General features: G+C 36.0%; 2 protein-coding genes across 4 annotated transcripts; both read right to left on the bottom strand.

Moving 5' to 3' along the window:
• Positions 1-3169: 3169 nt before the first annotated feature.
• Positions 3170-6044, bottom strand: LOC109813973 (uncharacterized). The gene has a single exon (XM_020378280.2). It carries the CDS (start codon positions 6030-6032, stop codon positions 3228-3230), a length of 2805 nt encoding a protein of 934 aa, XP_020233869.2. The 5' UTR covers positions 6033-6044; the 3' UTR covers positions 3170-3227.
• A 4133-nt stretch (positions 6045-10177) lies between these two features.
• LOC109788310 (uncharacterized) lies at positions 10178-13405 on the bottom strand. Of its 3 annotated transcripts, none has more exons than XR_002238719.3 (3): positions 12105-13405; positions 11978-12015; positions 10178-10741 (listed from the first exon to the last, which is right to left on the bottom strand). XR_002238719.3 is itself a non-coding variant. In XM_020347004.3 (2 exons), exon 1 carries the CDS (start codon positions 12829-12831, stop codon positions 12142-12144), a length of 690 nt encoding a protein of 229 aa, XP_020202593.1. In that variant the 5' UTR covers positions 12832-13401; the 3' UTR covers positions 11690-12015; positions 12105-12141. The 3 variants fall into 3 exon arrangements, 1 of the variants encoding a protein (XP_020202593.1); XR_014427845.1 differs by lacking the exon at positions 10178-10741 and adding an exon at positions 10872-10890; XM_020347004.3 differs by lacking the exon at positions 10178-10741 and having other exon boundaries at positions 11690-12015; positions 12105-13401.
• Between the last annotated feature and the right edge of the window lie 348 nt (positions 13406-13753).

The following is a 13753-nucleotide window of genomic DNA, read 5'->3' as shown; positions in this document are numbered from 1 at the left end:
TGTAACGACCCGCCAGGCCACTACACTCACAACCACCGCACACCGGAAACACTAGACAGAATAGAACGAGTATATAAATATAGAATCTAGAATATAAATATATACAAATGTCCCAATCCGACTAGAGTTAGGGTGTACAATACAAAAATACATCTAAAGTCACTATGCCAAGCAGCTGAAACAAAACGAAACATCAACAAGAGTCAGCCCCGCCTACTAGCTACAGACTCACCACTGGCCACCACCTATCCCTGCTCTGCTCCCATACAAGTATGATCATCGCAGTCCAAGTACATGGAAGGGTAAGCTAGCATATAAAGAACAACATATAGGAAAGATTTAAGTAATAAGAACAATTACAACTATCAACACTTCATCAACATACATCCCGTCAATTTTTCAACATGATCATCAATAAGCATACAATGCGTCGTCACGCATATCAACTCGGAGATCTCCTACAACAACTCAGCCTTTCGGCCTACAATAACTCAGCCTTGCGGCCTACAATAACCCAGTCTTGCGGCCTACAACAACTCAGCCAACATACAACACAACACAACACATCATCTTACAACACATGAACGCATTTTACAACAATATTCGTCTGATACAGCTCAACATCATCAACATCATTATCTAATAGTCACCACATCATATTCATCCATTTCAACTCAACTTAGCATAAACAACATTAACCAGCATATGGTAAAATCTCGTCTCCGCGCCCGGCGCACTTGTGGTTGCGCCTAGCACAGTGCAACCCGAGAGCACTAGGGGGCCAGTGCGCCCAGCGCAAGCATGCCCGCGCCCGGCGGGACTCAACCAGAGAGCCCAAGGCTCTCACGCGCCTGGCGCAATAACCAATTGCGCCCAGCGCATGCCAGGCAGAGACTCTAAGGAGCCTCACCCGCCCGGCGTGCCCAAACCCACGCCCAGCGCGGGGAAGGCAGAGACCTCCCCAAGGTCTCATGCCCAGCGTAATATGAATTGTGCCCAGCGCCTTTAAGGCAGAGACTCTCCATGAGTCTCACGCCCAACACGACAAGCAGCCTTAAGAACCCAAAATCAAGTTACAACAGGTATCGCGCCCAACGCGATCCAAGTCACGCCCAACGCAGGCCAACCAGAGACCCACATTCTCAAGTGCGCCCAGCGCACTCATCATTGCGCCCGGCGAGCTTGGCCAAATGGGGTCTCCTGGTGGCCACACACCCAGCGCAATGAAATGCGCTCAGCGCGAAACTCAGCAGCAACACTCCATTTTCGAAAAACTTAACCAAATCCTGCAAAAACAACCAGCAATCCAACATGTAAACCATCCAAAAGCTTCCTCTTTCATCAAACATCAACAAAACGTTCCATTATCAACATGCAATCACAAACTCATCAAAACTCCAAAAATTTATCCAAACTTCGAAACCCTCCCCCCAACAACCCATTTTCAGCAATCTCAACTCGAAATCCAGCAATCATCAAATAACAAATGAGTTTCTGAACTCACTCACAGCCAAACACAACAAAGTAACTAGCTTCCCTTACCTCGGGCAAAGATTTCGAGCCCCGGGCAAAAGAGAATGGAGAAGGAAAAGCTTGAAAGAAATGGAGGACGGAGAAGGAAGAAATCCGCACACCCCAACTAGCAATCCAACTACTCAGCACCTAAACTCACCCAAGAAGGAAGAATCAGCAAACGAGTAGGAAGAGTTTGAGGAAGAATGAGTGAATGAGAGAATGGGAATGAGAAATGAGTATAGGGAAGAGGGGGAAAAAAATAAGAGCGGGTCTCACACTTATATTGATAATCTTAAGAAACCAGAGGAGTAAGATAGGTAAAATTTATTCTCAACAGTTTCTCTTACTGTTATCTTTCAAATATACACATGTCTTTTATTATTAGTTTACTTATTGATCAATATTAAAATACAAAACAATGTATTCATATTCAATTGCAAATCTTTCTTTTATAATTTTTAATTAAGATATTAAGAATTATAAAATATGATTCAAGTCCTTATAAATCGACAATTTATACTTCAATTTTATATTATAGTAGACATAGTTTGTTTGCGAAAAAACTCAACAATAGGTAAGTATCGAAAATAGTTGTTAATTACAATTAATTTTATTACTATTCAAGACGTCACATGATAAATAATATAATAATAATAAAAATCGTATGAATCTACCTTCACAAGAATGATTTATAACAAGTAATATATATATATATATATATATATATATAATAAACAAACAATTAATTATTACTAAAATAATAGGACAGTATTATATCATAAAAAGTAATATATTTATTTTTGTTAAATTTGTAATAAAATGTTTTACATAATAATTTTTTTTTGACTCATCTTAAAAAAAAATAGATTATGTATTTAAGTTAACTTTACATAACTTACTTGTTAAAGATCACAAATATAAATCTTACAAAAATTGAACACCATCTCAATTAAACAAAAAGTACCACATTACATCTCTTTTAAAAATTAAGAGAACAAATTAAACCTTTTAATAATAAGGGACCAAATTAAATTAATTAAATAAAATAAATAATCAAGAGAGCAATTTAACCCAAATTATATCTTATATTATAAATACTCTAAATCACGTTTAATTAATTGATGAAAAAATATATCTATTTATCTCGTGTATATGATGTATACAAATTCAGCTTATCATTGATTGATGACAGATAATGGTAGTAATGATTAGAACTCTTGGAGTTGGATTTGGAAAGTGTGACTAGGTGAGTAGGCTTTACCCACCCGCAGCAGTAGCTTTGTACTTGGTCGTCATGTTGCTAGTGATGGAGATGTGGCACGTTTTGTTCCATTATGAAGAACTAGAAAGTGGTTTGTTTACTCCATGCAAATACAGTTTGGGCCCATGGGATGTGTAGGATTGATGGTAATAACCAGAAGAATGAAGTTTGGGTTAAATGTGACCTTGGCTATTGGAGATCAAGTGGACCTGCTGGTTCAAGCTGAGCTTTCAGCCTTACTGTTTGGGTTGCAATACTTGTTTGGAATGGCATACAAAGATAACTTATGTTGCTCTAATTCTACCTATGTTTTATCTCTTTTGTAACTTCCGTTTGACAGTAGGCATAGGTATACCTCTACAGTTGCTTGCATTAACCAACTTTTGTCAAGGAGCTGGACACCGCAACTTTGTTACACTACAACAACAACAACAACCAAGCCTTTATCCCACTAGGTGGGGTCGGCTATATGGATCAAACGACGCCATAGGGATCTATCATAAATCATCTCTCTTGATAAGGCATTGATCTCCATGTCCTTTAGCACTGTTTCCCCTATAGTTTTTCGAGGCCTTCCTCTCCTTCTAGCTCCAACAGTAGCCTCCATCTCATCGACCCTCCTCACCGGTGCGTCAGCCGGTCTCCTCCACACATGCCCAAACCATCTAAGACGGGACTCAACCAACTTCTCCACAATAAGTGCAACCCCCACACTTTCTCGGATGCATTCATTTCTAATCCGATCTTTTATCGTGTGTCCGCACATCCACCGTAACATCCTCATCTCGGCTACATGAAGTTTATTCTCTTGTTGCCCCTTAGCGGCCCAACACTCGGTCCCATATAATATAGCCGGCCTAACAGCAGTACGATAGAACTTTCCTTTAAGCTTAAGAGGCACCTTTTTATCACATAGCACCCCGGACGCCCTCCGCCATTTCATCCAACCCGCTTGGATCCTATGATGTACATCGCCTTCCAGCTCTGCATCTTGCTGAACAATAGATCCCAAGTACTTAAACCTTGGGACTTTTGTTATTGCTTGCTCTCCAATCTTCACCTCCTGAGTTGCCCTTGTGTTTCGCATGCTAAACTTACACTCCATATATTCTGTCTTACTTCGGCTTATCCGCAAGCCATGTTCTTCCAGGGCTTGTCTCCATCTTTCGATCTTCTCATTTATCTCTTCCCTAGAGTCTCCCGTAAGAACAATATCATCGGCAAAAAGCATGCATCGGGGAACTGGCTCTTGGACATGCTCAGTAAGCGCATCCATAACCAGTGTAAAAAGGTAAGGACTTAAAGTAGACCCTTGATGAAGTCCTATGGTAATAGGAAAATCCTCCGACACCCCACTCTGTGTTCTTATGCTAGTTTTGGCCCCTTCATACATGTCTTTAATTGCCCTGATATAAGCAATACGCACCCCTTTCTTCTCTAGTGCCTCCCACAATACTTGTCGAGGTACTCTATCATAGGCCTTCTCCAGGTCTATGAACACCATGTGTAAATCCTTTTGTTGTGTCCGATATTGCTCCATCAATCGTCGTAGTAAATATATTGCCTCCATAGTCGATCTCCCTGGCATAAAACCAAATTGGTTCTCCGTAACTTGTGTCTCTTGTCTTAACCTTCGCTCAATCACCCTCTCCCAAAGTTTCATAGTATGGCTCATAAGCTTAATCCCTCTATAGTTTGCACACTCTTGAATATCCCCCTTGTTCTTATAAATAGGTATTAAGGTACTCCTACGCCATTCTTCTGGCATCTTGTTTGATCTCATGATCTCATTAAACAACTTGGTGAGCCAACTTATGCCCTTCGCTCCTAAGGTTTTCCAAACCTCGATCGGGATATTATCCGGTCCCACAGCCTTACCATTTTCCAACCTTTTCAACGCCTCCCTTACCTCAACCTCTCTAATTCGACGGCAGTAGGTATAGTTTAAGCCCTCTTCCCGGCGATCTACCCTATAAGATTGCAAACGGTCCTGACCCTCATTAAAAAGCGAGTGAAAGTAACTCCTCCATCTTTCCTTGATATCCATATCCAACACCAGTACTCTTCCCTCTCCATCCTTAACGCACTTCACCTGTTCTAGGTCTCTTGTCTTCCTATCCCTACTTTTAGCAAGCCTATAGATGCTCTGTTCCCCTTCTTTTGTGCCTAACGAAGTGTATAATCCATCATATGCTCTAGCCCTTGCCTCGCTTACCGCTTTCTTAGCCTCACGCTTAGCCGCCTTATAATTTTCCCAACTCTCTGCGTTCTTACCTGTGGACCAAATTTTGTAGCAAGTCCTTTTCACCTTAACTTTCTCTTGAACATTTGCCTCCCACCACCATGATTCCTTGCCCCTGGGTCCAAACCCTCTCGATTCCCCCAGGGTCTCCTTTGCAATCCTCCTGATCACTTTGGCCACACACTCCCACATTTCATTTGCATTACCCTGCTTATCCCAGCTTCCTTCCTCTAAGGCCTTTCGTAGGAAGCGTCCTTGATCATCCCCCTTTAATTTCCACCACCTGATTCTCGGCACCTTGTCCTGGCCTTTTCTTTCCAACCTTCTCTTAACTCTAACATCCATAACCAACACTCGATGCTGGGTAGTCAGGCTCTCGCCAGGAATGATTTTGCAATCCATGCAAAATTTTCTGTCTGATTTTCTTACAAGAAAGAAATCGATCTGAGAGCATACCATCCCGCTCTTGTACGTGATAAGGTGTTCCTCCCGCTTTTTAAAGCACGTATTGACTATTGTAAGATCGAAAGCCAAGGAGAAATCTAGTATGGTTTTGCCTTCTCTATTTGCTACTCCTAAGCCATGTCCTCCATGGAAACCTTCGTATCCCCTAGAATCGCCCCCGACATGTCCGTTAAGATCCCCCCCTAAGAAAATCTTTTCTCCCATAGGTATTCCTTGGATAACCCCTTCTAGATCCTCCCAAAATTGCACCTTGTGGTGCTCCTCCGACCCAATTTGAGGCGCGTACGCACTAATGACATTGATGGTATCCTTCCGTGCGACTAGTTTAAGGGTTAAGATCCTATCTCCGACTCTCTTCACCTCCACCACGTCCTTCCTCCACTCCCTGTCCACTATGATGCCAACCCCATTCCTCGCTCTTACCTTCCCGGTGTACCAGAGCTTAAAACCCGAAGAATCCAATTCCTTTGCCTTTTCCCCTATCCATTTGGTTTCTTGTAGGCACATAAAGTTGATCCTTCTCCTAATCATCGTGTCTACTATTTCCATAGCCTTACCGGTAAGCGTGCCTACGTTCCATGTTCCTATTCGAATCTTGGTCTCGTGAACTAGCTTCTTTACCCGCACCCGTTCACTAGAATGCGGGAACCCTTGCCTATTTAACACTGCATCCGGGCGGCGATGCAACGGCCCTTGCACATTTGACACTGTACTCGAGCCATACAGCGCGTTGCTTCCGGGCAACGACCTAGCATTATCCAAATAACATCGTTGATCCATATCATAGAGATTCGACTGGGGTTTTTTACGCTGGCTTGTCGAATAGCCTAACACAACCTTCACCTTTTCTCCGGGCTTAGGACCGGCTATGTAGTGCCAAAACACTGAGTTATGAGAAATTATTAGAGAACCTAAGATTATTTATGGTCCTTGTCGATTCCTATATATCATGTATTTAAATTTTCTTATTTATAAATACTTAGTTATGTCATATAAAGACCAATTAAAAATTATGTATTTCAGGATCATCTAATAATTTCTTGTAAATAAGGATAATATATATTATTTTAGTTAATTATGATCCAAATCCTGTTATTGTATTATTGAAATTGGATTTTTCCTCTTTGGATCTTAAACAACACCTCTACATGGTATGAGGGTGTAATTTTTAATGATGTAATTCTTTTTTATTTATTTATCTCATTTACCAAAGAAAAATATGTTCCAGAATAAGATAAATATTGATTTTATATAACTATAACTTATAATATAAATAAATATTTTAAAATATATAAATTATTTTATCACTGTAATATGTATAAATAAATAGAATAAATTACACTTTTGATCCTTCTATTTTTTTCAATACATAATTTTAAATTTTTTATTTTAAAATAAAGATATTTATTCTCTTTAATTTTAAAAATACAAAGAAAAATGAAGTACATCCAAAACGGTACATCCATAACATCAACCAAAAGGAAAAGGAGTGGTTTAAGTGGAGTCCAATTTTAGATAAGCACAACCAGAATTTGGATCTAATCTAATAAAAAAGAATCAGCACACGTGTTGCCCTCTCCCAATGTGCGTTGAAGTTGCACCCAGTAACCTTTTACTAACATCTCCAAAATACTCCTAAAATAATAATATACGGGTGTGGATTACCACAATAGGAATGCACCAAAAAAGAGTGTATAAGAAGAATCAGATTGATAAAGAACATCTCGATAACCAAGTCTCTGAACAAAACGCAACCCAAACAATAAAGCAGATAACTCAATCCTCGTATTATCATTATACCAATATTAGCATAAAATCCTCATATCCAATTCCCAACTGAATATCAAAATAACCCACCAAAACCAACAGCTCCAAGTTGCCCTAGACTACTACCATCATACACATGCAATGTGTCACAATGCAAAGACCAAATCTTGCATCACTCTCCAGGCCAATCAGAATAGTATGATCAAATGTATGTTTATTTCTAGCATTCCATAAACACCTATAATGAGTGGAAGGAGTAGGACCTCGTACTTGTCAACACAACCACGTAACCAACAAGGATTGTTGTAATGATGGTGGGGTCAACTCAATACCAATTAAACATAATCTGCCATGCGAAAAATAGAAGGTTTGCACCAATAGGGAGATGCCAAATCCACCTCCAAGATTCCTCCAGCCTGCCACCATTTGCATTAGATAACCAATGGCGTGCATGCCGAAACAGTTGAGTACGTACACACTAGAGATATTGTCCCGCCAATGCCAAACCATCACATCTCGACCATCATTGTAAAGCCAAACTTGCAAATGCTAAATCCTACAACTAGCTTCACGTCACTTAAGTATTAACCCAAGACTAAACCACGTAAAAAATTTATTGACTAACAAACATCAAATTAATGATATGAGCAAACTTTTATATTTTTCAAGATAGAAGACTAAATATTTTTATTTTAAAATAGAATAATAAAAATTACAAATTAACAAAAATAAAAATATCAAAAGTACAACTTAATCAAATAAATATTTTTAATACAAATATTTTTTTATAATAAATAATTTATATTATGATATAATAATAAACTTGAAAATAAAATTATAATTAAAATCATTTTACATTAATTTTGATTTATATACATATATATATATATATATATATATCCAAATAAATAGTAGATAAACATTTTTTATAAGTATTTTTCGTCTCATTTTTTAACACTTAACACTTTTACCTTTCAATCTGTAAAATAAATCTTACTATAATGACATAATTTGCGACTTTTTTTATAATATATTTTTTTAATTTATATTATGTAAATAATCAATCTTTTATATTATTTATGTAAATATACCAAAGTATTGTGCACAATGAAAAATCGTTTTTACATCAACTAATTTATGAATGTAAATTTTTTTTCAGTTTTTTTACGTCTCATGAGAAATTAATTTTTCAAAAATCGATTTCTCAACGAGGTTACTTTTTTTTTTAAAAAAAATCTGATTTTTAAAATTTTTTTAAAACTATTTAAATCATAATTGAAATTTTAAATATAACTATTTTATTATTTTTAATTAACTTGAGTATTTAATTTTTTAATTAAATATAGATATTTTAATAATTTGATTTTATTTCAATACATATACATATTTTAATATTTTGTGTAAATATTTTAAAAATTATTTTAGTTATAATTAAAATTTTAAATTTATAAATTAATATATTTTATAATTTAAATATTTTAGTTTAATAAATATTGGTAATTTAATATTTTGAATTAATTTAATAATTTAAAATTTTCCAATAAATATAGATATTTTAATATTTTAATTATAATTTATTTTTAATTTAGAAATTAATATTATACTTATATTTGTAATTTTTTAAACTTTATAATTTATATTTTTTTTGCATTTATAATTAAATATAAATAAAATTGTAGTAAAATTGAGATAATATTAGTTAAACATACATAATTAAAATAAAATTAAAATTACATAACATTACATTTGTGAAAATTACACAACAAAATAAACTAAAATTTAAGATTGTTGATGGTAAGAACATTTTTTCTTGGAGTGATCTATATTTCGACATAGAAAACACCTTTTTGGTTGTCCCGATTTAACCATATCCATCGGTACGAATTCAAGTTGACTTCGAACGACCTTTTTTATTTTAATATTTTTTGAATTTGGTATGATTTGTGGTCCTTTACAATCCAGCCAATAAGATCCGTTTGATAGTTCACAAAATAATCCGTTATACACATTTGAAAACTACTCTAATGTATATACCTAATCTATGTAAGATTTGTAATTATGTGTAACTTTTTGAATTTCCCACAGTCACACCACTTGTCATATAGTCTAACCGTGAAATTTCCAGTCAATCTTTTTTTCCTTGGGTTAATAGTCTCTTGCACAAAAAAACATGTACTACAACAACTAAATTCGAGGACATGATAACTATTAACCTTCAATTCTACATCTCTCATGACCCTATTGATTATTTCAGTATAAACTTAGTCAGCCACGAGTTTAGCAACGACTTCCTTTTCCCTTTGGATGAATAAGGAATTACATATCTAATAAGTCGACATAATAATTGCATAAATAGACAAATTTCTTGTTTTTCATCATATACCAAATTTTTTTTTTAAAGGATTATGCACATACCAAATTTTTTTTAATAAAAATATATACTTCTTATAGAAACTAAAATTATAAATAAAATTTTAAAAAATTATTAAATTAGAAATATTTACTATCCTTTCCTTCTTTCCTTTTAATACGCCCTTAAATTCTGAACTTCCCCCTTGGATATCATCTACCAGTGCCCAATAAAATATATAAACGGTATAACTCGTTTTCCCATTCCACAAAATAGGTGGTCTCACTCGAAAAAGTACAAACAAAATACCATCACATGTTTATATAATAAAAAATTGAGTCCTTATAGAAAAAGAAAATAAAAAGAAAATAAATAAATGTCCCCATTAACTAGTTAATTAATTTATTCATAAATTAGAAGTAATATTTTGAATATATTAACATATTCTTTTTACAAATTAATTTATGGACAATAATTTTAATTTGTAAAAAACTTAAAACAGCCTCCCTTCTCTTGGTACGGATCCGAATAGCGTATAGTCAACTTTGACATCATAGTTCACCCTGCAGTCATCATCTAATGACGGCAATCATTTTCCTCATATTTTTTTTTATTAATTTTATGAGAATTGAAAAAGGAAATTAAGGGTAGAGATTGAACTTCCTTTCCCTCTCTAATCCAACCGCAGCTAATCCAGTAATCCACATCCCATAAGCACATAGATCTAAGATTGTGTACCAATTTGATTTTCGCAAGGCATAAAAGTACACAATGTTTCACATTTGTTTCCATATACGACCATAAAGCATTCACCACCCTTCTCCCTCTGGCAAAAAGTGAACGAAGATTTTAAAACGATTAGCTTTCCCAGTCATGTTGGGTCTGGACCTTATACCTCTCTACACTTTCAAACAATGAAAACAGAGAATGATGTTTTTTCTGATTTATTTTGTCACTCTGGAAGATTGATTAAAGTAACTTTAATCTCCCCACATCTTAAGTTCTGAACGATCCTTGTCAATGATATCAAACATCACTACTCAATAGACTTTGATCTCCTTGCAGATTGAACGCTCCTTTTCAATAAGGATTGATATGGTATCACATTCTACCATTCACCACATAATAGGTCTACTCAGCCCTAAAAGACATATCAAATACCATCTTAAATTGTCTGTGGCACTGAAATATAATACTCGCGATAATAAACGATCAACAACCACCAACAAGGTCAAACACAGTTAATAGATGATTGAATCCTTAAGAATATTGTTGGGGTTTGATTCTTGACTACGTGAACAAAAAAAAAAATTGTTAGAATAGACAAAACTCACTTCAATAATCTCTACACCTTTAAAAGAACTAGTTTCTAACTATCAGTTTGAAGATAATAATATGATAGTATCCTTGAACCAAAAAAAAAACATATGGACCTAAGCAGAATTTAAACAACCCTCTCCACCCCTCCTACCCAGAAAAAGGAAAAATAGAAAAAAAAAATGTCCTGTTCTACTGTGAGGGAAGCAGCAGAATTTGACAACCAACACTCCGTGAAATAATCAAATGCCAGTATGACAAGAAAGCAACATAAACAACAGTATGACATCCCCAAGTCAAGGAGTGCATACATGCATAATAAGCTGTCTTGAGAGAACATCAACTTCAGATTCGTAAGATTACCTAGAAAGAAAGACTAACACTCTGATTTTATCTCTCGGGAAGACAGTAATATGTGAGCAGAAAGCATCTAAGAGCCGAGAATTCAAAATAATCATATGCATGTCTCAAACATACAGCACAATAAGGCCACTGAGATCAATTTTACCATGAGAATTAAAACAGAACATCAAGTGTCATTGGAGGATCCCCTCGTTTAAAACAGTTTATTTGGTATACAACCTACTCCCAAGTGCCAGCAAACCCAACAGCTGGGTAAGCAGAAACATAAACAATACTAAACATAGTTAAATTTACTCTACTCCAACAAACAACTCTAGCAAATTAACCGGTTCCCAAATATATACAACACACAGCTACTTAAACCCAAGTATGAACCAAAATCTCCCCCCAATTAAAAAGAATTCCTAAATCCAACCAATCTCAAAATTGATAACTAATCAATCCAAGATAACCAAAGTAATCTGACACCAATCACTCACTTATGAAAGAAAAAGAAGAAAGATATATAAGAATGGACTAACATCTGATAATCACTAAGAGGGGGGAAAATGTGCATAACATACTTACAGCCGGGCACTTAAAAAGAAATAGAATTGTATAATCACATTGGTATACAAAGAAATGGAATGGATAAATGAAATGTATCAGCCGCATGTTCAGGAAAAAACATCCCAAAACAAGTTAAATGTGTTCTTACTCTGAATTACACGCAAGACAGTCACTCTCTTCCTCTACCTGCATTCAAAACAAAGCTGTTCATAACCCAATCCACACCAAAAAAAAAAAAGAAGTAAAAAATAAAACAATTGATGGAAGAAAATAACCTTGATGAAAATTAGGAATGGTTTTACAAAATGCCCCCTACCCTGGCCACTCCGTTCTGGAATCCCTAACTTGGGGATCATTAGGGCGATGCAATGGTGTTTCCTCGGAAGGAGCCATAACCTTAACCTGTCCTGCTGCAAATCTATTAAACTCATCTTTTTTAGACGCAGCATTGGGAGCAGTTGCCAAATTTCTGTCTTGTGAGACATCGAGGCGCTTAACCTTATCGAGAAGGGAGCAATAGTCGAGAGCGTCCCTGGCCCTCTTTCTAGCGAGAGCAGCCTCGCGGAGGGCGCGGTCGGCGCGGGCGGAGGCGAGGGCGAGAGCCTTGGCGGCGGAGGCGGCGGCGACCTTGGAGGCGCAGAGGAGGACGAGGGCGAGGCGTTGGTCGATGGGCGTGTTGGCGTCGGGGAAGAAGGAGAAGGCGGGGTTGGAACAGGGGGGGCAGAGGAAGGTGGTGGGAGGCGGAGAGGGGAGGCAGTCGAGGTGCGTGAAGGAGGAGCACTTAGTGCAGGTGACGAAACGGTGCGCAGAGGGAGGGTGGTCGAAGAAATGGAAGCAGGAGGGGCAGAAGAAGGAGGGGTGGAGGCGGAGGACGCAGGAGGTGCAGAGGCGCCGATCAATGCCGCGGATTGAGAGGCGGTGGAAGAGCCACCGCTCCTTCAGCCGGCAGTTGCCGCATTCGCCTTTCATGGTGTCTGATGGCTTCGCCTGCGGAGGGTTCATCGCAATGAGAGGCTTTTAGGGTTTTGGTTTTGCAGAGAAGGGATTCCCAACCGAATGCTTCCTCAACTCTTTTGATGACTCAGTCTCACTCTTGCTTCTTACTTTCTCTGCTAATGCAAAGGAAAAAACAAAACTTTCCCACAGGCCAGGCCACAGATAAATGACACTGTGTTTCTCTATATATAAAATATATAATATGTAAAATCTTTCTTGATAATAATTCTAAATATGCTAATTAATGAATTTATAATTACCAAAATATTAATTGAAAATCATTATTAAGATGTTACGTTAATATTAGATATTACTTTGTTCCAGTATTATAATTATAAATATAAAAAATGTTTGCTGACTAATTTTTACCATGCAAATGTTATTCAAGAGATTTGTCTTCTTTTGCCATATGCTTGGCAAGTGGAGATTCTGGGAATTTCTCGAGAAGCAAACTGGATGATGCATAGTTTGGCTAGTTGGAGCACTTCCTCTTATGAAGAAGTTATGGCTCCCTGGTGTAGTGAGATGTTTAACTTTTCTTGAGTTAGATTTAACTTCTTTCTAATTCTTATTGTTATTTTCTTACGTTACAAAAAAAAATATAGAGTTTTTTAAGAGCTTTTTTTAATCTTTTATTTCATTTATTTATTTTTATTTTTAAATTAAAAATTGTCATATTTTAAAAATTTATTAATAATTAAAAATAATCTTAAATTTATTTATTTGAAATCAACTCTTATATATTAAATGCATTGTATAAGAGTATTTTTAAAATTTATTTTTCAATTAAAACACTTTTAAGAACTTTAATCAAGTTCAATTTTTTTTATATATTATATTTATTTATCAATTAAATTTAATATTTTTTAAAATAAATTATCAATAATTAAAATAATTTATTGTTACAATATAATTTATTTATCTTAAA

Source organism: Cajanus cajan, chromosome 7 (assembly GCF_000230855.2).
Source record: "Cajanus cajan strain Asha chromosome 7, NIPB_CcT2T_4, whole genome shotgun sequence".
In the NCBI taxonomy this organism is placed as follows: Eukaryota; Viridiplantae; Streptophyta; class Magnoliopsida; order Fabales; family Fabaceae; genus Cajanus; species Cajanus cajan.
The sequence above is the reverse complement of the archived record's forward strand: the minus strand, read 5'-3'. Positions and strand labels throughout refer to the sequence as shown.